The sequence below is a fragment of the Gorilla gorilla genome, chromosome 22 (assembly GCF_029281585.2).
Source record: "Gorilla gorilla gorilla isolate KB3781 chromosome 22, NHGRI_mGorGor1-v2.1_pri, whole genome shotgun sequence".
In the NCBI taxonomy this organism is placed as follows: Eukaryota; Metazoa; Chordata; class Mammalia; order Primates; family Hominidae; genus Gorilla; species Gorilla gorilla.
The window spans coordinates 35520732-35544339 of NC_073246.2; the positions used below are offsets into that span (position 1 = coordinate 35520732).

The window sequence follows — 23608 nt, forward strand, 5'->3', positions numbered from 1 at the left end:
AATGCCTCCTTGTGCCCAGCATTGTTGTGTGTTTATGCATTTAAACTTCACAATGTACCAATAAGGTAGGTATTATTATTTCTATTTAACAGACAAGGAAGCTGACATGAAGCGGTGAAGTAAGCTGGAAACCTGAATCTGGAAATGGCCCCTTCGACTGGCTCTGTCAACAAAATGGCCCCAGAGTGCATTTGCTGCCACTAGCAAGTAATTCGAAGCCTGGTATTTCCACTTTCAAGTCTTTCTTTTGGAGTTTGCTTCTTCTTTGGCTCCCTCCTGTGCCATCATCCCCCAATCCTTTTGGCTTCTGATTCACTATACTTTTATCTTTCCCTTCTACTGCTGATCACTGTCCTCCTAAGGTCACTCTGACTCTTTTTTTCTTGGTTTCTTTCATACTCCTCTTCTTTTAATTGACCCTCAAACAGTGCATTCCAAAGGGTTCTTTGTTTACATCTCTCCTCCTTTTCTACTCTATCCCTTGGAGAACTCATCAATTCTATTATTTCAAATACAACCTACACGCCGACATTTCTCAAATATGTACTTTCCAGCATAGATCTCTCACCCTTGAGCTTTAACTCATTTAATTGCTTACTAGATATTGCCAGTGAGATGTCACTTAAGTTCCTTGAACTCAGTAAGTATAAATCTAAACTCATAATATTCCTCCAAACTGGATCATCTTCCTTTATCAAATGTTGGTTCCAATTCAAGCCTGAACCAGAACTCTGTAAGCCATTCCTGGTTCTGATCTGTTTTTAATTTCCCAGTTACTAGGTCCTGCAGACTTTATTTCCTCAATATGTCTTGAATCCATCCCTCTTCTCCACCTCTGCCACCACTGTTGAGGTTATGGACTTTGCTGTTTCTTGCCTCTTGGTCTACAACCCAACCAGTCCTCTTGCCTTTAGACTCGTTTGCCTCACATCCACCCTTCCTTCAAATGCCTACTCTAATAATCTCCCTAAAATACAATCTGATATCTAAGGCTCAACCAAAGGTCTGGCCCTTGCCTATCCTCCTGCTTCATTTCTTCTGGCCAGGTTAAGCAGCTTTCTTCCAAGCTTACATAATAATCTGCTGATGTGTATATTTGTCTCTCCCCTAGAGAGTGAACCATTTAAGGGCAAGGAGTTCGTTTCACTTATATCCTAAGCAGTTAGCAATTGCTCATTAAATGTAAAATGAATGATCATCTAGTTATTATATTTATTTTTCTACAGTTTGAGAAAAAAGAAACATAATTATCATTTAGCTATGTCAGAAGATTACATAGAGTATCAAATCTATTATACGTTAAAATCCCAGGTAAAACTCAAATATACTCTAACATACCTTAACACATTTATTCATTCGCATAGGAGGTAAAAGCAAACACATTAATCATGAACCACCTGTTAGTGAATATTAAGTATAGGTCTATTTAGAAACAAATTATATCAAATGCCTGATATAAGGCTTACTGCTCTGTATGTAAAGATCATTATTTCATCATAAAAAGACAATATTGGTCATTCTATTCAATATATGATTACTTGTGGATTTAAATATATAACCCCTAAATATTTACCACTGTAATAAGCTCTTCAATTATAAAATACCAATTGAGTCCTATTTTTCTTTTCAATTAAAAAAAAAAAAGGGCCAGGGATGGTGGCTCACGCCTGTAATCCCAGCACTTTGGGAGGCCGATGTGGGCAGATGACTTGAGGTCAGGAGTTCGAGACCAGTCTGGCCAACATGGTGAAACCCCGTCTCCACCAAAAAATACAAAAATTTGCCAGGCATGGTGATGAGCGCCTGTAGCCCCGGCTACTTGGAAGGCTGAGGCAGAGTTGCTTGAATCTGGGAGGCAGAGGTTGCAGTGGAGCAGACATCACGCCACTGCACTCCAGCCTGGGAGATAGAGTGAGACTCTGTAAAAAACAAAAACAAAAACAAAAAAAAACAAAAACAAAACCAAAACCAAAGAAGCTAGACAAAGCCAGGCATAATGTCGTGTACCCATAGACCAGGGGTGTCCAATCTTTTGCCTTCCCTGGGCCATACTGGAAGAGAAAGAATTGTCTTGAGCAACACATACAATACACTAACACTAAATGACAGCTGATGAACCAAAAAAAAAAAAAAATCATGTAATTTTTTTTCAAATTAATAAATTTTTTTTGAGACAGTCCCGCACTTGTCGCCCAGGCTGGAGTGCAGTGGCGCCATCTCGGCTCACTGCAAGCTCTGCCTCCCAGGTTCACGCCATTCTCCTGCCTCAGCCTCCCAAGTAGCTGAGACTACAGGCACATGCCACCACGCCCAGCTAATTTTTTGTATTTTTAGTAGTGACGGGGTTTCACCGTGTTAGCCAGGATGGTCTCGATCTCCTGACCTTGTGATCCACCTGCCTCAGCCTCCCAAAGTGCTGGGATTACAGGCATGAGCCACCGCGCCTGGCCAAAAAATCACATAATGTTTTAAGAAAATTCACGAATTTGTGTTGGGCTGACTTCAAAGCTGTCCTGGGCTGCATGCTGGTTGGACAAGCTTGCTGTAGACTTAGCTACTCAGGAAGCTGAGGCAGCAGGATTGCTTGAACCCAGGAGTTAAGGCTGTAGCTATGATCAGGCTGGGCAACACAGAGAGACCTTGTCTCTCAAAAAATAAAAATAAAAATAAAAAAGGACATGTTCATATAATTAAATTTAAATTTGAAAGGCTGTATATAATTTTATGTACCAGTAAACCAATTAGCTACATTTAATCTCTTTTACCTTAGAAAATAAATACATATACTCACATCTGTATACTTACCATCTAATACAATTCCAGCAATTTCTCTCCCAACAGGAAATAAATCCTTTTTCATCTTCATTTCTGCCAGAAGCTAAATCATGACAAAGGCAGTTAACATACTATTGTCAGAAGAAATCCTGGACTCTATTATATATGAGGAAAGCGAGAGTAAAAGTCAAATCACAGAAAGAGCAAATATGGTTCAAGTTTTGGAATTGAGACAAAGCAAATAACTTCACAAAATAGGTTTCTCTAAAGGGTAGGAAACCAATAATTTACTGAGGCATTAGTTGACCTGCAGGACTTAGGAATGAATATTACTATTCAAATTACCATTAACATCCTTTGTTTAACATCTTTACTCTGCCAAGTATGAAGGGAAATTATGGCCAAAACATTTCTTGATTGGCTAAACACTATCAGTCATCTTACTCAGGTGAAGGGAGGGTAGTCTGGAGAGAAGACTGTTGAATAAGGGGGTGTGGCCAATGAGAACAAAGGGTTCTCCATTCCTATACCCTTTAAAATCACCTGAGTTCTCAAAAGCCTTGGGTTAGGGAGTGGGTGAGAAGTAGTGATGGATATTAACAGGTAATCTGCCATATAATTTCAGATTCATGGTGATTGGAGTTTCTTTTGGTTAAGGCTAAATTTTTAAGAGATTGGTATTTTATTAGATTGTGACCAAATTAACTGTAAGTACTTGTCTTTTGAAGTAACAGGGTATACTGTCTTTAAGCCTGTGGTTTAAGCTCCTGGCACTTAACACTACAGATGCTGAACGTATTTGTAGATACCATAATATTTTAGGAACAGTAAGTAAAAAGAAATTAATTCTCTTCTATATTTATTTTTCAATTTTCTGATCTCCTGTATTGTATACTTGATTGTCAGAAGTCTCTTTTTCAATGTGGAACATAATACTTTTCTTAAGATGTTCATACGACATTCTTATAGAAGTACTGGGTGTTTTACAGTATTTCTTTTCTATTTTTTTTTTTTTTCAGATGGAGTCTCACTCTGTCGCCCAGGCTGGAGTGCAGTGGTGTGATCTCGGCTCACTGCAACCTCCGCCTCCAAGGTTCAAGCGATTCTCCTGCCTCAGCCTCCTGAGTAGCTGGGACTACAGGCACGTGCCACCATGCCCAGCTAATTTTTGTATTTTTAGTAGAGATAGGGTTTCACCATGTTGGCCAGGATGGTCTTGATCTCTTGACTTCATGATCTGCCTGCCTCGGCCTCCCAAAGTGCTGGGATTACAGGTGTGAGCCACTGTGCCTGGCCACAGTATTTCTTTTATGCACATTTGTATGGAGTTAAAACTATGGTTTTAGCAATTGCATCCTGGCTCCTTCACTTACCATAAGCATTTTCTTACATTACCCACACAGTTTTCATAACCATTATGCTTAACAGATGTGCAATATTTCATTCAACTGATTTTACTATAATTTACTATTTATTTCTGTTAGACAAGGAGATTATTTCTTAGACTTGGATTTTAATGGATTTTTCCATTTTAATAAAAACATCTGAAGACAGAAGTCTGCAGACAAGGTCTAGTACTAGTACTCTTGTGAAAAGACTTCAGGGGATCCCACTAATGCATTTCTCAAGTCATGCTCATGTTACAGAGTTGCCCAGTGAAAGCCTATACCTGGTCTGTAATTTCCTAAGTGTGACTTTATCAAAGAAGACTTTTAGGTTCCTAAAAATTATAGTCACATTATAATCCAATAAGTTACGGGTCATGTAAACTATGGCATTAATCCTAAAAAATAAAACAAAACAAACAAAAAAACGGAGTAAATGGACCTGCTCAATTTATCATGGCACATTTAACCACAGTTTATTTACCACTGAAAACATTCTATGTATTTCATGGTCAATAATGAAAGACTACTGCAGGGTAATGTGAGGTAAAGATGTATGTTTATGAGAGAGCGACACAAAAAGAAATGACAAGAGAAATATGAACCATAACTAGTAATATTAGTTAAATATCTAATTGGTAGCTAATAAACTGATTAGGTTTCTAGTTTCTATTTTATTATTTACTTCTTCCTTAATAATAGGCTTTGTTAATTATAAACTCTCAGTTTTTTGCAACGTAAAGGAGTTTATAAAATATTATAAAATATTTACATTATGTCTGTTTTCTTATAAAATATTTGTATTTTCATATAAAATACGTAACCTCAATCAGACTAATAATGTCCCTTATATAGAAATATACAAAAGCACACTAAATTTTTTCCCCTAGCTGTTCTATTCTAAAGATGGTAGGCTGGGCGCAGTGGCTCATGCCTGGAATCCCAGCACTTTGGGAGGCCGAGACAGGTGGATCCCCTGAAGTCAGGAGTTTGAGACCAGCCTGGCCAACATGGCAAAACCCATTTTTACTAAAAAACATACAAAAATTAGCTGGATGTGGTGGTGCACTCCTGTGATCCTAGCTACTCAGGAGTCTGAGACAGGAGAATTGCTTGAACCCAGGAGGCAGAGGTTGCAGTGAGCTGAGATTGCACCACTGCACTCCAGCCTGGGCGACAAGAGCGAAACTCCGTCTCAAATAAAAAAATTAACAAAAATGAAGATGGTAATAAATTCTTCACATTGAGAGGTCAGTTATCGTTATATTTATACACTAAATACACTAAGAAACTCTCATTTTACTTTGTGCAATAATAAAAGAACCAATACCTTTGTATTTATCTGGCTCAGAGCACAAGCTTTAACTTGAAGTTTCACAAAGTTATCCTCTGTAACAGGAAGATCTTCCTAGAACCAAATGATAACAAAACAATATGTTATTTTACACATTCCTATGAGAATATGTCTTTATGCTGTGAAAATTTTTACATGTAATTAAACAAAATTAGACAGACCCTAAATCTCACAGCTAATTTTAACAACTATAAGTAATTATAGAAATGTATATAATAAAAAAATAAAGAAAATTTGGGGGTACAATTTTAAAAAAGCTTTTGGATACATATTTTTAAAAGTACTCAAATAACAATATGGATATATATGTAGACAATAAAGTTAGGATAACAAAGTAAAGCAGCAAATACTGTACTCCTTTATTTCAACCTAAATAATCTCAGAACACCGGCTCTTCACATTTACAGGGATATCCTTAAACACATATACACATAACATATAACCTTTACTAATTTTTTTTTTTTTTTTGAGACGGAGTCTTGCTCTGTCACCCAGGCTGGAGTGCGGTGGCGCGATCTCGGCTCACTGCAAGCTCTGCCTCCCGGGTTCATGCCATTCTCCAACCTCAGCCTCCACAGTAGCTGGGATTACAGGCACCCACCACCATGCCCAGCTAATTTTTTGTATTTTCAGTAGAGACGGGGTTTCACTGTGTTAGCCAGGATGGTCTCGATCTCCTGACCTTGTGATCCGCCCGCCTCGGCCTCCCAAAGTGCTGGGATTATAGGAGTGAGCCACCACGCCCAGCAGGCCTTTACTAATTTTTAGAATTTCCTTTTTTTGTTGGTTTTGTTTTGAGACAGGGTCTCACTCTGTCTCCCACGCGGGAATGCAGTGGCGCAATCACAGCTCACTGCAGCCTCAACCTCCAAGGCTTAAGTGATCCTCCTGCCTCAGCCTTCTGAGTAGCTGGGGTTACAGGCATGCACCACCACACCCAGCTGATTTTTAATTTTTTTGTAGGGCTGGGGTATTGCTATGTTGCCCAGGCTGGTCTCTAAGTCCTGGGCTCAAGCAATCCTCATGCCTCAGCCTCCCAAAGTGCTGGGATTAAAAGCATAAGACATAGTGCCCAGCCCTTAAATTTTCTTAATGCTATAAGTGAAATTCTTTTTTAAAAATATAATTAAAAAAAAATAGAGATGGTGTCTCGCTGAGTTGCCCAGGTTGGTCTTGAGCTCTTGGACTAAAGTGATCCTCCTGTCTTGGCCTTCCAAAGTGCTGGGATTACAGGTATGAGCCGCTGTGCCCAGCCAGTGAAATTCTTTTTTCATTTTTTTTTGAGACAGAGTTTCTCTCTGTCACCCAGGCTGGAGTGCAGTGGCGCAATCTCAGCTCACTGCAACCTCTGCCTCCCGAGTTCAAGTGATTCTCCTGCCTCATCCTCCTGAGTAGCTGGGATTACAGGCATGAGCCACTATGCCTGGCTAATTTTTTTTTGTATTTTTAGTAGAAGATGGGGTTTCACCATGTTGGCCAGGTTGGTCTTGAACTCCTGACCTCAGGTGATCTGCCTGCCTTGGCCTCCCAAAGTGCTGGGATTGCAGGCGTAAGCCACTGTGCCTGGCCAGCCAGTGGAATTCTTTAGCGTCCTTTATTCAACTCTTCCTTAACATGTGCCTTGGGCATTTCATCGTGCCCCATGGGATTCTGGGCTCAACATACCAACGTAATTGAACCTAATTATCCCTCAGATTCCACTTCTAGATAGAAATTCAAAGGCAAGGCTGGGCATGGGGGCTCACGCCTGTCATCCCAGCACTTTGGGAAGCCGAGGTAAGTGGATCACTTAAGGTCAGGAGTTTGAGACCAGCCTGGCCAACATGGTGAAACCCGGTCTCTACTAAAAATACAAAAAATAGCTGGGCATGGTTGCGCATGCCTGTAGTCCCAGGTACTTGGGAGGCTGAGACAGGAGAACTGCTTGAACCCAGGAGGTGGAGGTTGCAGCAAGCTGATATTGTGCCACTGCACTCCAGCCTGGGTGACAGAGCGAGACCCTGTCTCAAAAAAAAAAAGAAAAAGAAAAGAAATTCAAAGGCAAAAATAGTCCAAATTCAGACACTCAGTGTCATCCACCTATATTATTAAATACAGTATCACCTCATCTAAACAACTGAACCTGGTACTAATAATTAAATCAGTCTCCTCTACCCAATATGCCCACGATTAGACGAAAAGCTGGCCAAGAATAGCCACTTACATAGCCCCTCCTGTGATGTATCAAAGGGATTACTGTGTTTTGTCATGAACACAATCTGAGAACATCTTTTTAAATCACAGTTTTGACAAAACTTGGTGATAATATGAAGATGTTCATTAATATTGGTGAGTTTGTGAATTTTACTCATGATTTTGTGAACCTGGAGATGTTTCTTCCCAAGAGCCAATCAACCCCCGACCCTCATCCTGATCAATGATAGAAGCCAAGCTGTCTGAAACACAGACTCCTGGCCTAATTGTTCTTGTTTTTTTGAGACAGGGTCTTGCTCTATCACCCAGGCTGGAGTGCTCTGGTGTGAACATGGCTCACTGTAGCCTTGACCTACACAGGTGGGTGCCACCATGCCCAGCTAATTTTTTTGGTAGAAATAGGGGTCTCATTTTTTTGCCCAGTGAGACCTGGGCTTAAGTGATCCTCCTGCCTCAGCCTCCCAAAGTGCTGGGATTACAGGCGTGTGCCACTGTGCCTGGCCTAAATGTTTTAGGAGTTAGTGACAGACAAGAGAGAAAACTGGATTGTGTTCATGATCAAAACTCTCATAATTACTATGAAATACTGATTTACATATAACACTTACTTTTAATCCCTAAATTTATGGAAGAATGATTTTGGCTTGCCACAAATCTTTCTAATAATCACCAATACTGTATACGAAAATTCTACTATCTATGCTTAAAGTAATAAAAAACTTGGTGATAATACGAATATGAGTGATCATTTAAAACTTAGTAAATCAGGTAACTTCGGCACTCTCTGAAATGTGTATGGAAAACAATATCTTTTTACCTCTTCCATTTCACATATGAGACACGGTTTTTTTTTGTTTTTTTTTTTGTTTTTTTTTTTGAGACCGAGTCTTGCTCTCCTGCCCAGGCTGGAGTGCAGTGGCGTGATCTCCACTCACTACAAGCTCTACCTCCCGGGTTCATACCATTCTCCTGCCTCAGCCTCCCGAGTAGCTGGGACTACAGGCACATGCCACCACGCCTGGCTAATTTTTTTGATTTTTAGTAGAGACAGGGTTTCACCGTGTTAGCCAGGACGGTCTCGATCTCCTGACCTCATGATCTGCCTGCCTTGGCCTTCCAAAGTGCTGGGATTATAGGCGTAAGCCACCGCACCTGGCCGAGACAAGGTCTTTTCTGAAACATGGCTACTTTCTGGAAACTTGCATTATTGTGGTATTCGGAATACATTGGGTTACTTTCACAACATGTAAGACTATTAAGTTTGTTCTATCTTCCTAATACCTTTTGCACTACCACCCTGAGGAACTAAAAACTCTTTTGCAGTAATTCTTTTAAAAATATTTTTTAAAGTAAGGTAGTGTAATGCCTCCAGCTTTATTCTTTTGGTCAAGATGGCTTTTGCTATTCAGAGTCTTTTGTGGTTCCATATGATTTTTAGGATTATTTTTCTATTTCTGTGAATAATGCCACTGGCATTTTGATAGGGATTGAATTGAGTCTGTAGAGGGCTTTGGGTAGTATGGACATTTTAACAATATTAATTCTTCCAATTAATGAACATAGACTATCTTTCCACTTATTACTGTTCTCTTCAATTTCTTCCATCAATATTTATAGTTTTCATCGTAGAGATATTTCACCTCCTTGGTTAAATTTATTCCTGGGCATTTTATTTTTTATAGCTATTATAAATGGGGTTGCCTTCTTAATTTCTTTCTTTTTTTTTTTTTTGAGACAAGTCTTGCCCTGTCGCCCAGACTGGGGTGCAGTGTCAAGATCACAGCTCACTGCAGCCTTGACCTCCTGGGCTCAGGTGATCCTTCCGCCTTAGCCTCCCAAGTAGCTGGGACTACAGGTGTCAGCCAGCATGCCTGGTTAACTCAAAAAAATTTTTTTTTTCGTAGAGACAGGGTCTCCCTATGTTGCCCAGGCTGAACTTGAACTCCTGGGCTCAAGTGATCTTCCACTCTTGGTCTCCCAAAATGCTGGGATTATAGGCACCTGGCCTTTTAATTTATTTTTTAGATAGTTTGCTGTTGGTACAGAGAACTACTACTCGGCCAGGCGCGGTGGCTCACGCCTATAATTCCAGCACTTTGGGAGGCTGAGGTGGGAGGATAGCTTGAGCCCAGGAATTTGAGACCAGCCTGGGCAACATGGCGAAACCTGCCTCTACCAAAAAAAAAAAAGTTAGTCAGACAGACATGGTGGCACATGCCTGTAGTCTCAGTTACTCAGGAAGCTGAGGTGGGAGCTGATGCTGGGGGAGGTTGCAGTGAGCCCAGATTGCACCACTGTATTCCAGTGTGGGTGATGGCGCAAGACCCTGTCTCAAACAACAACAACAACAACAACAACAACAAAGAACTGCTACTGATTTTTTTTTCTTTTGGAGATGGAGTCTTGCTCTGTTGCCCAGGCTGTAGTGCAGTGGCACAATCTTGCCTCACTACAACCTCTGCCTCTTGGGTTCAAGCAATGATCCTGCCTCAGCCTCCCGAGTAACTGGGACTAGAGGCGCACGCCACCACACCCGGCTAATTTTTTGTATTTTTAGTAGAGATGGGGTTTCACCGTGTTGCCCAGGCTGGTCTTGAACTCTTGAGCTCAGGCAATCCACCCGCCTTGGCCTCCCAAAATGCTGGGATTACAGGCGTGAGCCACCATGCCCAGCCTCCTACTGATTTTTTATTTCGTATCCTATAACTTTACTGATTCATTAATTAGTTCTAATTGGTTTTTGGTGGAGTCTGTAGGGTTTTCTATATATAAGATCACGTCATCTGCAAACAGGGATGGTTTGACTTTCTTCTTTCCAATTCAAATGCTCTTTCTTTCTTTCTCTTGCCTAATTGCTCCGGCTAGGACTTCTATTACTATGTTGAATAGAAGTAGTGAAAGTGGGCATCCTTGTCTTGTTCCAGATTTTAGAGGAAAAGCTTCCAACTTTTTCCTGTTCAGTATGATGTTAGCTGCAGGTTTGTTATACATGGCTTTTATTATATTGATGTATATTCATTCTATGCCTAATTTATGTAGGATTTTTATCATGAAGGGATGTTACATTTCATTATATGGTTTTTCTGTATCTATTGAGATGATCAGAGGGTTTATGTCCTTCATTCTGTTAATGTGATGTATCACATTTATTGATTTGCTTATGTTGAACTATCCTTGCATCCCTGGGATGAACATCACTCAATCACGGCCGTCAGGGAAATAGATATCAAAACCACAAGAAGATATCCCCTCATCCCCATTAGAATGGCTATTATCAAAAAGACAACAAGCAACAAATGCCGGTAAGGATGTGGAGAATGGGAACTCTTATACACCACTGGTGGTCATGTAAATTAGTATAGCCATTATGGACAAAAATATGAATGTTCCTCAAAAAATTAAAAATAGAACTACCAGGCTGGGCTCAGTGGCTCATGCCTATAATCCTAGCACTTTGGGAGGCTGAGGCGAGCGGATCACCTGAGGTCGGGGGTTTGAGACCAGCCTGGCCAACATGGCGAAACCCTGTCTCTACTAAAAATGCAAAAATTAGCCAGGCGTGATGGTGCGTGCCTGTAATCTCAGCTACTCAGGAGGCTGAGGTAGGAGAATCACTTGAACCTGGGAGGCAGAGGTTGCAGCGAGGTGGGATGGCACCACTGCCCTCCAGCCTGGGCAACAGAGTGAGACTCTGTCGCAATTAAAAAAAAAAAAAAGAACTACCATTTAATCCAACAATCCCTCTCCTGGGTATACATACATCCAAAGGAAATGAAAGCAATATGTCAAAGTGATATCTGTACCTCCATGTTTACTGCAGCACTATTCACAACAGCAAAGATATGGAATCAACCTAAGCGTCCATCAACAAATGAATGGGTAAAGAAAATGTGGTATATATACACAACAGAATACTATTCAGCCATAAAAAGAGTAAAATCCTGTCATTTGTGAAAATATGGATGAATCTTGAGAACGCTGTGTTAAGTGAAATAAGCTAAGCACAGAATGACAAATATTACATGATCTCACTCAAATATGAAATCTAAGAAAGTTGATTGCATAGACGTAGAGAGTCCAGTAATGGTTATTAGAGGCTGGGGAGATTAAAGGGGTGGGAGCTGGGGACAGAGGTTGGTCAACAGGTACAAAGTTACAGGTAGATGGAAGGAATAGGTTCTGGTGTTCTATTGTACAGCAAGGTGACTATAGTTAACAACGTATTGCATATTTCAAAATAGCTAGAAGAGAGGATTTTAAATGACACAACAAAATGGCAAGTATTTTACTGATAGATACGCTAATTACCCTGATTTGATCATTACATAATTTATACATGAATCAAAACATCACAGGGTACCCCATAAATATGTACAATTATGTGCCAATTAAAAACAAAATAAAACTTAAAAAATAGTTAAACTACTATATGAACCACCATTTTCACATAAAATTTAAAGGAAAGTACTGTAATTTGAGGAGTTTCATTTAAGTAATTTTGTTCATTAAGTCTCACTGAAAATAACGTCATTTAAAAGTGGGTTTATTGCAGATAAAAATACACTAACTACTTTAATGATTAAACATTTTTTCTTACCTTTTCTTGAAATACAAATGTTATTTCTTCATCTGTGGAACTCTGTTGGAAATATAAGCCTTTCATAGTCACCTAAAAATAAATATATATAAATGAAATAAAATAACAAGTCTTCCAGACTAAATGTAAGCAAAAATAGAAAAACAGTGCTGGCAAAGGATAAAACGACAACTACAAATGTAGTTTTCAAATAAGTAAATTTTAAAAATCTTTCACAAAGTGATCAAATAAGAGAATATGCAACACTCTCTGGGCACCTGTCCTACTGAGAATGGGTTTACAGTTCAACCTTTTACTACAATGGCAAACATGCTTCATTTTACTTTCCTATACAATAAAAAAGATTACTTAAAAGAAGCCTTATGATGGCCAGAGAAACTCAATTTTATTTACCTTTTATTAAATTTTCCTTTAATTACCGTTTATGAAAGGCTTTCGAAGTCTTAAAGATCATTAAAAAGGAGAAAGTGAACAGCCAAGACACTGGTTGAAAATTGTGGCCCTAATTCTTCTGTATCAGTCTATAAACCATTTAATAGAAGTATTTACGCTTATAGCCGGGCACAGTGGCTCACGCCTGTAATCCCAGCACTTTGGGAGGCCAAGGCGGGCAGATCATCTGAGGTCAGGAGTTCGAGATCAGCCTGACTGACATGGAGAAACCCCAACTCTACTAAAAAAAAAAAAAAAAAAAAAAATTAGCCAGGTGTGGCGGTGCGTGCCTGTAATCCTAGCTACTCAGGAGGCTGAGACAGGAGAACCGCTTAAACCTGGGAGGCAGAGGTTGCGGTGAGCCGAGATCGCGCCATTGCACTTCAGCCTGGGCAACAAGAGCGAAACTCTGTCTCAAAAAAATAATAAAATAAAATAAATAAACTTATATTCTGTGAACTTATTTATTTTTTTTTTAGATGGAGTCTCGCCCTATTGCCCAGGCTGGAGTGTAGTGGCACGATCTTGGCTCACTGCAACCTCCGTTTCCCAGGTTCAAGCGATCCTCCTGCCTCAGCCCCCCTAGTAGCTGGGATTACAGGCACGCGCCACCATGCCTGGCTAAATTTTGTATTTTTAGTACAGATGGGGTTTCACCACGTTGGCCAGGCTGGTCTCGAACTCCTGATCTCAGGTGATCCACCCGCCTCGGCCTCCCAAAGTGCTGGGATTACAGGCATGAGTCACCGCGCCCAGCTCTGTGAACTTCTTGAGGTATCTCTAAAGATTCCACAATTGTTTCTTTAATTTTCAGAGTAATTATGTGGTAAGACTATTTTTTATGCAAATTTTACAGAAGTATAAAATATAGAAAAGTACACAAATCCTTGAAGCGCATAACTTGTTGAATTTTACAGTGCGAATATGCCCACGTCATGGCAGGAGACACATCATCGTACACCTCCAGAAGTTCCCTGTGTCTCCTTCTCCTCCTAAGGAGACCCAATATCCTAAATTTTAACAGCACAGATTAGTTTTGTCTGCTTTTGAACTTTATATAAATAAAATTATACTCTTTAATGTCTGTTTTCTTTCTTTCTATATTAGGTTTGTGAGTCTCACTCATGTTGTTACTTGTAGTTGTATTCCATTCATTCGTATTGCTACATAGTACTCCACTGTATAAACAAATTGCTATTTATCCATTCCACTATAGACAGACACTTGAATTGTTTCCAGTTTGGGGCTCTTTTGAATTGTTCTGTTAAAAACATTCTTGTATATACTTTTTGGTGAGAATACTATTATTTCATTTATTCTATGAATGAGGAAAGTGAGTCTCAGCTTAAAGCACATAGCTGGTGTCTCATAGCACCAGCTGGGCCAGAACTGGGATATAAACTAGGTGCTACTTCTTCCAAAGTCATTACTCCTAACCATGGCTTTTAATGGTTTCCTACTGAGCTGCTACCATTAGATATATCAATTAAAGTTGAATACTTTTTTTTTTTCTTTTTTTTTGCAACAGAGTCTTGCTCTGTCGCCAGGCTGGAGGGCGCAGTCTCGGCTCACTGCAACCTCCATCTCCCAGGTTCAAGCGATTCTCCTGCCTCAGCCACCTGAGTAGTTGGGACTATAGGCACGTGCCACCACACTCGGCTAGTTTTTGTATTTTTAGTAGAGATGGGGTTTCACCATGTTGGCCAAGATGATCTTGATCTCCTCACCTTGTGATCCGTCTGCCTCGGCCTCCCGAAGTGCTGGGATTACAGGCATGAGCCACCGCACCCGGCCTAAAGTGGAATACTTTTAAGATAATAATTAAGTACCTATTGATAGTTCTGGCTACATAATTTGCAGAGCCTAGTGCAAAATGGAAATGTGGGAAGCCTTGTCTAGAAATTATTAGAATTTCAAGATAGCAGAGCATGAAATCAAGCAAAAGTCTCTTCTGAATCTGAGGTCAGTGAGACTGCATAGGCCATATGTCCATAAAGCCAGCCCTCTGTGTTGAATGTTAGTGGATCTACTTGGATCCAAATACGTAAAGAGTTTTTACAGAGTGTAGTTGAGCAATGGTTGTTGGTTTCTCGGACGTGATAATCAAACGCTGGAATTAACAGAAATGAATACACATTCAAGATATATATAGAAATTATGTATGTAGCACGTATCAATGAAGTATATAACAGCAGGATTAAGCTAGGTTAAATGATTAATTCTAACGCTTTGGTTGCAGAAGGTCTTTGTGTCAATGTTTTTGTTTGGGGGCTGGGGAGAACCTAAGCATGGATACAACATTTACGTATTCCCTCCAGCATTAAATCTAACCTCCTTTGAAGGCTCTCTAAAATGCATACTCTCTGTCCCTACTCTACCTTACTGCTTCCACAATGTCCAAGCACATACCCTCTATCTAGTTAGTATGACTTTACATCATATGGTTACCCCATCTCAGAGCTTCTAGGCATGGCCTGTTCTCTGACAGAATGCTGTAATTTAGATTCTGCTAAGTAAATAAAGTTCAAGTTCTACCCCCTCTCTGGAATCATCCCCAGTGACACTCACTCCATTTGTTCCATGCTTCCCGATTTCATTACACACTAACGAAACCTTGCTTTATTTATTTACTAACTAGCGGGCTTTCCCAACCATTGCCTGGGAAATATATCCATTATTATTAAATTAAAAAAAACAACAACTCTGTTCCTACTCAGTCTGGAGTTACTAGAATTGCCTTTTTGAGAAGTGGAACAATTACGTATCAATGCCTTGATTTCAAAGCATCTTGCTTTGTGATACTGGAAGCTACTGTTTTCTCTGCCCATTGAATCTTGAAATATATGGCATGTCTCCCAGATAAGCAGTCACATGGACCTTAGACTGTGCCCCAATTTCAAAGACCCTGGAAGATAACTGCTTGTTTGTACCCCTAGTATCCCTTAAAACAAACAACAACAGCAACAACAACAACAACAAATATATATATATATAATAATGGCAATATTTTTAGTCACATCATCCTAAACAGTTTCTCTAAATTAGGTGAAAATTGCCCTGGTTGGTGGAAAAAAGTAATGTTCAGTTGGTCCAATTGAGAATTGTATGGGAACAAAAATAACCTTAAAGTTACAAAGTAAAGAAAGAGAGGTGTTTTTACAAAAGTAGCCAGAAGAAAACTGAGGAAATATTTGTCTTGAAAGCCCAAAAAAAGAATACTGAGTTGCTAGTACTAGGAAAATGGTAGAATGGATGGTATTCAAGGCCCACATGGTTTCCTAGGCAGATTAAATAAAACAGTCTATTACGTAACAAAATTTTATTTCATTTTATTTTTTGTTTTTTGTCTCACACTCTGCCAAGTCTCATGTTATTTAATAAAATTTGTATTGACTTAACATACATTTGCACATAGGACATAAAAGTATTAAACTTTTCTTTTTTTTTTTTTTTTTTTTGAGACAGAGTCTCGCTCTGTCGCCCAGGCTGGAGTGCAGTGGCGCCATCTCCGCTCACTGCAAGCTCCGCCTCCTGGGTTCACGCCATTCTCCTGCCTCAGCCTCCGGAGTAGCTGGGATTACAGGCGCCCACCACCACACCTGGCTAAATTTTTTTTGTATTTTTTAGTACAGACGGGGTTTCACCGTGTTAGCCAGGATGGTCTTGATCTCCTGACCTTGTGATCCGCCTGCCTCGGCCTCCCAAAGTGCTGGGATTATAGGCGTGAGCCACCGCGCCCGGCCATAAAAGTATTAAACATTTTATAAAATAAAAATATAAATTAAAATATATAGGCCGGGCATGGTGGCTCACGCCTGTAACCAGAACTTTGGGAGACGGAGGCGGGTGGATCATGAGGTCAATAGATACAGACCATCCTGGCCAAGATGGTGAAATCCGGTCTCTACTAAAAATACAAAAATTAGCTGGGCGTGGTGGCGTATGCCTGTAGTCCCAGCTACTCGGGAGGCTGAGGCAGGAGAATCGCTTGAATCTGGGAGGCAGAGGTTGCAGTGAGCTGAGATCGCGCCACTGCACTCCAGCCTGGCAACACAGCGAGACTTTGTCTCAAAAATAAATAAATGAACAAATAAATAAAACAAAATATATAATACGACATTTCTAAGAAAAGTCATGTAACTTCAAAATTATAAGTTCTACTATAAATTTTACTATACCAAAAAAGTATGATATAAAACTTTTTGCCCAGAGTGGTGGCTCACACCTGTCATCCCAACAATTTGGGAGGAGGCTGGGGTAGGAGGACTGCTTCAGCCCAGGAATTCCACAGCCTGGGCAACAAAGCAAGACCCTGTCTCTTAAAATAGAATAAATAAATAAATAAGCCTGGCGTAGTGGTGCTCACCTGTAGTTCTATCTAGGCATTGGAGGCTGCTTTGAGCTATAATCAACACTGCACTCCAGCCTGGACAACAGAGTGAAACCCTGTCTCTTAAACATACAAAACTTTTTAATTACAATAAACCTGTTTAAAAATGTAGGCTGATATAGCCTGTGAAAAGCATAGAAATTTTATATTTTTACAGGTATATCAGAATTTCAAAATGTTTGAATTAATCCACAAACTGAGGATTATGTTAGTAATACTATAAATTTTTATATTGGCCATACAGTAAACTTACTAAAAAATCTGAAGAAACAAAAATTAAGAATACCAATTTAGAATGATTTTTAGCAAAAGCAGAACGAGAACTTTGCATAAATTAAACACCTGACTACAAACACTTCAAGAAAGTAGTTAATAAAAATACTGATCTATTAAGGGATTTCTAAAAAATCAATGGGAAGTAGTTTCAAATGGTTTTATCCTTCTTATAATAGCAACATGAACTCCACTTGCTCCTCTGTTACACTCAATCCCCCAAGAAGCTCATCTATTCTTTTTTCTTTTTAGACAGTTTCGCTCTGTCGCCCAGGCTAGAGTGTACTGGCGCGATCTCGGCTCACTGCAAGCTCCGCCTCCGGGGTTCACGCCATTCTCCTGTTTCAGCTTCCCGAGTAGCTGGGACTACAGGCGCCCGCCACTGCGCCCGGCTAATTTTTTGTATAAAACTCATCTATTCTTAATTGTAAATAAAACCTCTACAAATCATTCCTTACCTACACTTTCAGGCCAAAAGTGTTTTGAGCATCAGACCAACTTCAAATTTAACAGACACAAAGCTGGACTCATCTTTCTCCCAAACAAGATTTTGCTGTACTCTCTAGTCATCAAGAATACCTTAGATCGCTGGGCGCGGTGGCTCAAGCCTGTAATCCCAGCATTTTCGGAGGCCGAGGCGGGTGGATCACGAGGTCAGGAGATGGAGACTATCCTGGCTAACACGGTGAAACCCCGTCTCTACTAAAAATACAAAAAATTAGCCGGGCGTGGTGGCGGGTGCCTGCAGTCCCAGCTACTTGGGAGGCTGAGAAGGGAGAATGGCGTGAATCCGGAAGGCGGAGCTTGCAGTGAGCCGAGATCGTGCCACTGCACTCCAGCCTGGGCGACAGGGCGAGACTCTGTCTCAAAAAAAAAAAAAAAAAAAAAGTACCTTAGATCCATCCCATCACCTTCACACTGGTGATGTGCGAACACCTCAATGCCTGGGGCTTGGGCTGTGGCGACAGGCTGCCAAATGCTTTCAATACTCTCCCTCATTCAACTCATCTATTCCCCTATGGTTAATTTAATTCCTGAAAGTCCAAACTCCTCTTCTTACATGCTCAAATTTTTATTATTCCCCAACACAAACTTTATAATACTATGGCCACTCCAGGCTCAGAGTTCGGTTATAATGTTTCTAACCTACCTTCATTTTTAAGGAAAGCAAAGATATATATAAACAGCTACACAAGAGAAAAACATATATATATATATATACATACACACATATAAACAGCTAGACAAGATAAAAACAGATGAAATCAACTCTGAAATGTGGACCTGTATGCTCAACCTGGTCACCATGCCAGGCTCTCTCGGGCAGTATCCAATACCCTATTACCCATCCATCGTTGGGACCTCTGCATAGCATTATAATACTAGCTGGATTGTTAGGGGGAAATCTTCAGTTATATTTTGATCATTTGGGAAAAGGTGAATTAATGTTAAATTTTAACAATGTTCACATTAATCTGTGAGACTTTTTGTACATATCCACACATTGGAAAAAGAAATATGCCCAAATATTTGATTAAAAAGAATATAGTCACCATAATCAAAGCAACTAGCTGGACGTTTGGCTCAAATATATTCTGCAGGGTGTGGAGGATGGTAGTGTAACGGGTCAGGTCTGCTTTTTTTTTTTTTTTTTTTTTGATATGGAGTTTTGCTCTGTCACCCAGGCTGGAGTGCAGCTGCATAATCTTGGCTCACTGCAACCTCCGCCTCCCGGCTTCAAGTGATTCTCCTGCCCCAGCTTCCCGAGTAGCTGGGATTACAGGCGCACGCTACCACACCCAGCTAATTTTTTTGTATCTTTAGTAGAGATGGGGTTTCACCATGTTGGCCAGGCTGGTCTTGAACTCCTGACCTCGTGATCCATCCACCTCGGCTTCCCAAAGTGCTGGGATTACAGGCGTGAGCCACCGCACCTGGCCTGCTTCTTAAAGAGGGTAGTGAATGCATGGTTATAACAGTTGAGGATATCTCTACATGGTATAGTCAACAGTCTCTAGAAATATGTATATTCAAAGCACACTTTGCACTAGCAATGAGTCCACAGGTGTTTTGGGTGTTTTGCTGTGCACAACTGCAGCGCTCTTTTGTGCCTGTTATTATATAAGATGGGCACAGGAGATATTGTGACAGTGGCTTATATCTGGCTAAACCTTGTAAAGCAATTCCAGCTGATAATATAAGAACTTTAGGCATTATAACTTAAAACTAAATGGAAAATGCGTAACATTAGATGGTCCCTATCACTAGAGGGACTGAAACAGAGGATGGGTACATACTACACGGGCTTCATAAAGCAGATTACAGAGTCAACTGAGTGGGACAGGTGGATCAAATGACCATTTAGTTCTCTTCTAATTGTGACAATCTTGATAAATATTATCAAGGCATATTCGATTGAATTTATACATGTCTGGCATAATCTCTACATCTTATGCAACTTGAGATCTAAAGATAGATAAAGGAGCAGAAAAGGAAAATTGTTTCTTTTTTGCCTACAGTGGCTCTCAACAAAGAACTCTTTTGGATCTCAAAAGAATTTTTGATGACCTCCCCACCTCCATGAGGGATTTATTTTATTATCTGTTGACTTTCAGATGGCATTTTCACTTAAGAGTCTAGGGTTTCTTACATGACCAATTCCCCACCCTTATCTCTGGGGGATGGAGACGTGGGATGGTCATTATCCCAAAGATCTGAAAATCTCTGATCCAGTTACTATTCAATGTAGGGCTATTTAATATAATATGATCCAGAACAACAGAAACTTAACTTTCATTTATATTTTTGAATGAGCATCTTATTTTCCTATATTGTACTACTGGGGAACAAGGGAGCGAACGGTGTGATGAACGAGTCTTCCCTTTATAAGCTGGCTTAATTATGTGACTCTGGGACAATGCAGGTGGAGGCCTCTGGTGATGAGACTAACTAATTGAGGGATCCTCCCGAAACTCTACCACACCACAGTTACTCGCTCCCCTCCAATCCATTTAACTGACTTTCTTTTCCACCTACTAACATTATTGAAGTTTGTAAATGCTTAATTTTCCAGTTCACTAGAGGATTGTAGAGAAACCACTTCTTGCTTCAAATGAAAAATATGAATTGTAATTTTGATTAAATATTTACTAATTCAAAAATCAAGAGAAAATAATTTCATGTCTTTATTATGCATAAAATGGAAGACTTTTTTTTTTTGTAAAATACCATATTTTAGCATATATAGATGTGTATTTTTTTTTTTTTTTTTTGAGACAGGGTCTCACTCTGTTGCCCAGGCTGGAGTGTGGTGGTCGTGATCTTGGCTCACTGTAACCTCCGCCTCCCGGGTTCAAGCAATTCTCCTGCCTCAGCCTCCTGAGTAGCTGGAATTACAGGCGTGCACCACCATGCCCGGCTAATTTCTGTATTTTTAGTAGACACGGGGTTTCACCATGTTGGCCAGGCTGGTCTCGAACTCCTGGCCTCAAGTGATCCGCCCGCCTAGGCCTCCCAAAGTGCTGGGATTACAGGCGTGAGCCACCACGCTCGGCCAATATGTGTATTTTTGCTCTTCTGCTCATAAAACTCTCCCGAGCTCAATGTAGTTCATTGGGTCTACAAAAAGAGCATAGTTATCTTAGAAATATTTCATTGCACAGGGCTGGCAGCTTGATCTTGTATGGGGAACTACCTCAGTTTCAAATCTGAACGTCTTATCCCCTGCTGTAAGCTGGAACAGAGGCATCGATAAGGGAAATTAGTGATAAAAGGTAGTTATACACTGCAGTGGCTGCGGGATCTGATTTAGAAGTCATAACTGACCCGAGTTTGAATCCTGGCTTTCCTACTTATTAGCGGTATGACTTTGGGCTACTTAATTTTAACCTTTCTGGGCCTGAGATCCCATATCTTAGATAATAATAGCAGTTATCTCAAAGGGTTGCCATAAGGATTAAATAATACCTGCAAAGCACTCAGCGCAACATCATACTTTCAGAAATGTTGGCTATTTTGACTATTATTTCTGTAAATTGGGCACATCTCAATTACAGAGAATCTCTAAAGTAGTTCTGAATCCCATCTCATAGAGTTGCAAAGGGTTTGGTCAATGCAACCTTATTTTTCACACCTTTTAATTTCTGCAGTAGGCTACTGTAACAGCCACTAGCACAGGTGGCTATTGAGCACTCCAACTGTGTCTAGTCGGAAGTGAGATGCGCTGTTAATTGGAAAATACACATCAGATTTTGAAGATTTAATTTTGAAAAATTAATTTTTTAATTTAATTTTGAAGATTTAATACGAAGAAAAGAACGTAAAATCTCAATTTTTAAATATTTGATTAAGCGTTGAAATGATAATGTCTCAGATATACTAGGCTAAATGAAACATAATTAAAATTAATTTCACGTGTTTCTTTTCACTTTTTAAATGTAGCTACCCCAAAATTAAAATGACATAAGGGACTCGCATTATATTTGTACTGGACAGAGTTCAGGTAAAACCTTTCTACTCATAACGTGGACAGCAGCACCTGGGAGCTTCTTAGAAACGCAGATGTTCGGCCCCGACCCAGACCTATCCCAAGGCGATGCTTACATCTCGCTCCAGATGATTCCGCTGTTTAGCATAATGAAGAGGGCCGATCTGGCTCAAAAGCCACATACAGCGAATAACTACTAACTGCTTTCCGAAAACAGCAAAGTGGTGAGGAAGAAAGAAGTGGCTGAGAAGAAGTAACAGAGAAAGAAAAAGACACTCAAATTCTAGGAACAAGAAGCAGAGGAGAAAAACCCAACCTGGGAGATTAAGCGGAAGGGCACTCCCAGACCTCTGCCTCCATAAAAGTAGAGGGAGATGCAAACTGAGATAAGACCTACAATCAAAACCCGTCAAGGTCCAGGAAACTGTCCCTCAAATCTAGTCTTACCCACCCCTCAGCGGCCTCAACTAAGCTAGGCCTGGGCCCGAACAAGTCCCAGGTTAGGGTTCGACGCGAACCACCATCCTCCCCAGGGCTGCACGGTTCCGTGGGGCATCTGTCCACCTTTCGCTTAAAGTCCCGTTTCCCAAGACACAGGACGCGTTTCCCGGGGCTCACCTTCCTCTGAGCCGCCCCAACGGCCTGCACCTTCACCACCGCCACCTTCCAGTCCTTCGGCAGAGAGCCCGCCCCCTGCTCCCATTGGTCAGGCCGCTCGTCACTCCTGAAGGGCGGGGTCGGACTCGCGAGGCTGTCCAGAACGCCATGGCAACCGGTCTCGGAACTACATCTCCCGTCATGTTCCGCTCGGGGGCGGAGAAAGAGGCGAGGCACCGCCCCAAGGACTACCAATAAATGGGCGAAGTTGGAATCGCCCGGATGGGTTCCGTTTTATGCAAATTTTAGCCGAAGACCACACCCTTCCTCATTCCAACCATAGGCCCGGCCAACCCCTTTGGGTTGTGCTTCGCCTCTTTTTTCCTTTCCACATTATTCTCTCCTTTAAAACCTCCAATAATTAAGTCAATTAAGTGCATCCTATCTAGTGTCTCGCATGGCAACGAGCAGATGCACCGAAATCGTGCAACAAAATCTCCATAAACCACGATAGGCAACCTCAGACCATAAATCTCCTGTTACGCCTACGTGGGGAGGAGGGGGAGAGTGCTAATCCTGCCCCCACACAGCCCCTGCTGATTGGCTCATTCGGCTTGTCACTCTGTTGTCTTACATTTCTTTGGCTCACCCTCTTTGGGTTCGCTCGGTGGGCGGGGCCAGCGGTAGGGGGTGGTGATAAGGTGCGGGCCCCTTCTTCCAATTGGCAGGCGGTTTCCCCACCCACTTATGGGCGGAGATGGATGGTGGATGGGGGGCGGGGGAGGCAGTGGAGGGAGATGAGGAGATAGGCGGGAGCGAGGGAGCGAGGGAGGGAGCGAAGGAGGTAGAGAAGAGTGGAGGCGCCAGGGGAGGGAGCACAGCTTGGTTGCTCCGTAGTACGGCGGCTCGCGAGGAAGAATCCCGAGCGGGCTCCAGGACGGACAGAGAGGCGGGCGGGGATGGTGTGCGGGGCTGCGGCTCCTGCGTCGCTCCCCGCGGCGCGTGAGCGGCACTGATTTGTCCCCGGGGCGGCAGCGCGGACCCGCCCGGAGATGAGGTGAGGAGAGGGCTGCACGGCGGCGGCCTGGACCACGGGCGGCTGCGGCGGGGGCGGGGGTCGGCGCGG

General features: G+C 41.3%; 2 protein-coding genes across 21 annotated transcripts in view; one reads left to right on the plus strand and one right to left on the minus strand.

The window, feature by feature from the left end:
* Nucleotides 1-22645, minus strand: part of CRYZL1 (crystallin zeta like 1) — a 51550-nt gene extending 28905 nt beyond the window's left edge. For 5 of the 10 annotated variants that reach the window (XM_055373927.2, XM_055373929.2, XM_055373928.2 and 2 more), the window contains exons 1-4: nucleotides 22504-22621; nucleotides 12305-12376; nucleotides 5491-5568; nucleotides 2806-2878 (exon numbers count right to left, since the gene is read on the minus strand). In XM_055373927.2, the coding sequence (XP_055229902.1) occupies nucleotides 2806-2878; nucleotides 5491-5568; nucleotides 12305-12370 (217 nt within the window). In that variant the 5' untranslated portion in view covers nucleotides 12371-12376; nucleotides 22504-22621. Of the gene's footprint in view, nucleotides 1-2805; nucleotides 2879-5490; nucleotides 5569-12304; nucleotides 12377-14463; nucleotides 14532-17978; nucleotides 18255-22503 lie in introns of those variants that run through there. The other 5 variants (XM_019017660.3, XM_063702721.1, XM_055373926.2 and 2 more) reach the window with 5 other exon arrangements.
* Nucleotides 22646-23221: 576 nt separating this feature from the next.
* The window catches only part of ITSN1 (intersectin 1), a 258350-nt gene continuing 257963 nt past the window's right edge, over nucleotides 23222-23608 (plus strand). For 7 of the 11 annotated variants that reach the window (XM_019017665.4, XM_019017662.4, XM_019017666.4 and 4 more), the window contains exon 1: nucleotides 23249-23539. The gene's annotated coding sequence lies outside the window, so the exon portion shown is untranslated. Of the gene's footprint in view, nucleotides 23540-23608 lie in introns of all 11 variants that reach the window. The other 4 variants (XM_019017661.4, XM_055373923.2, XM_055373919.2 and 1 more) reach the window with 4 other exon arrangements.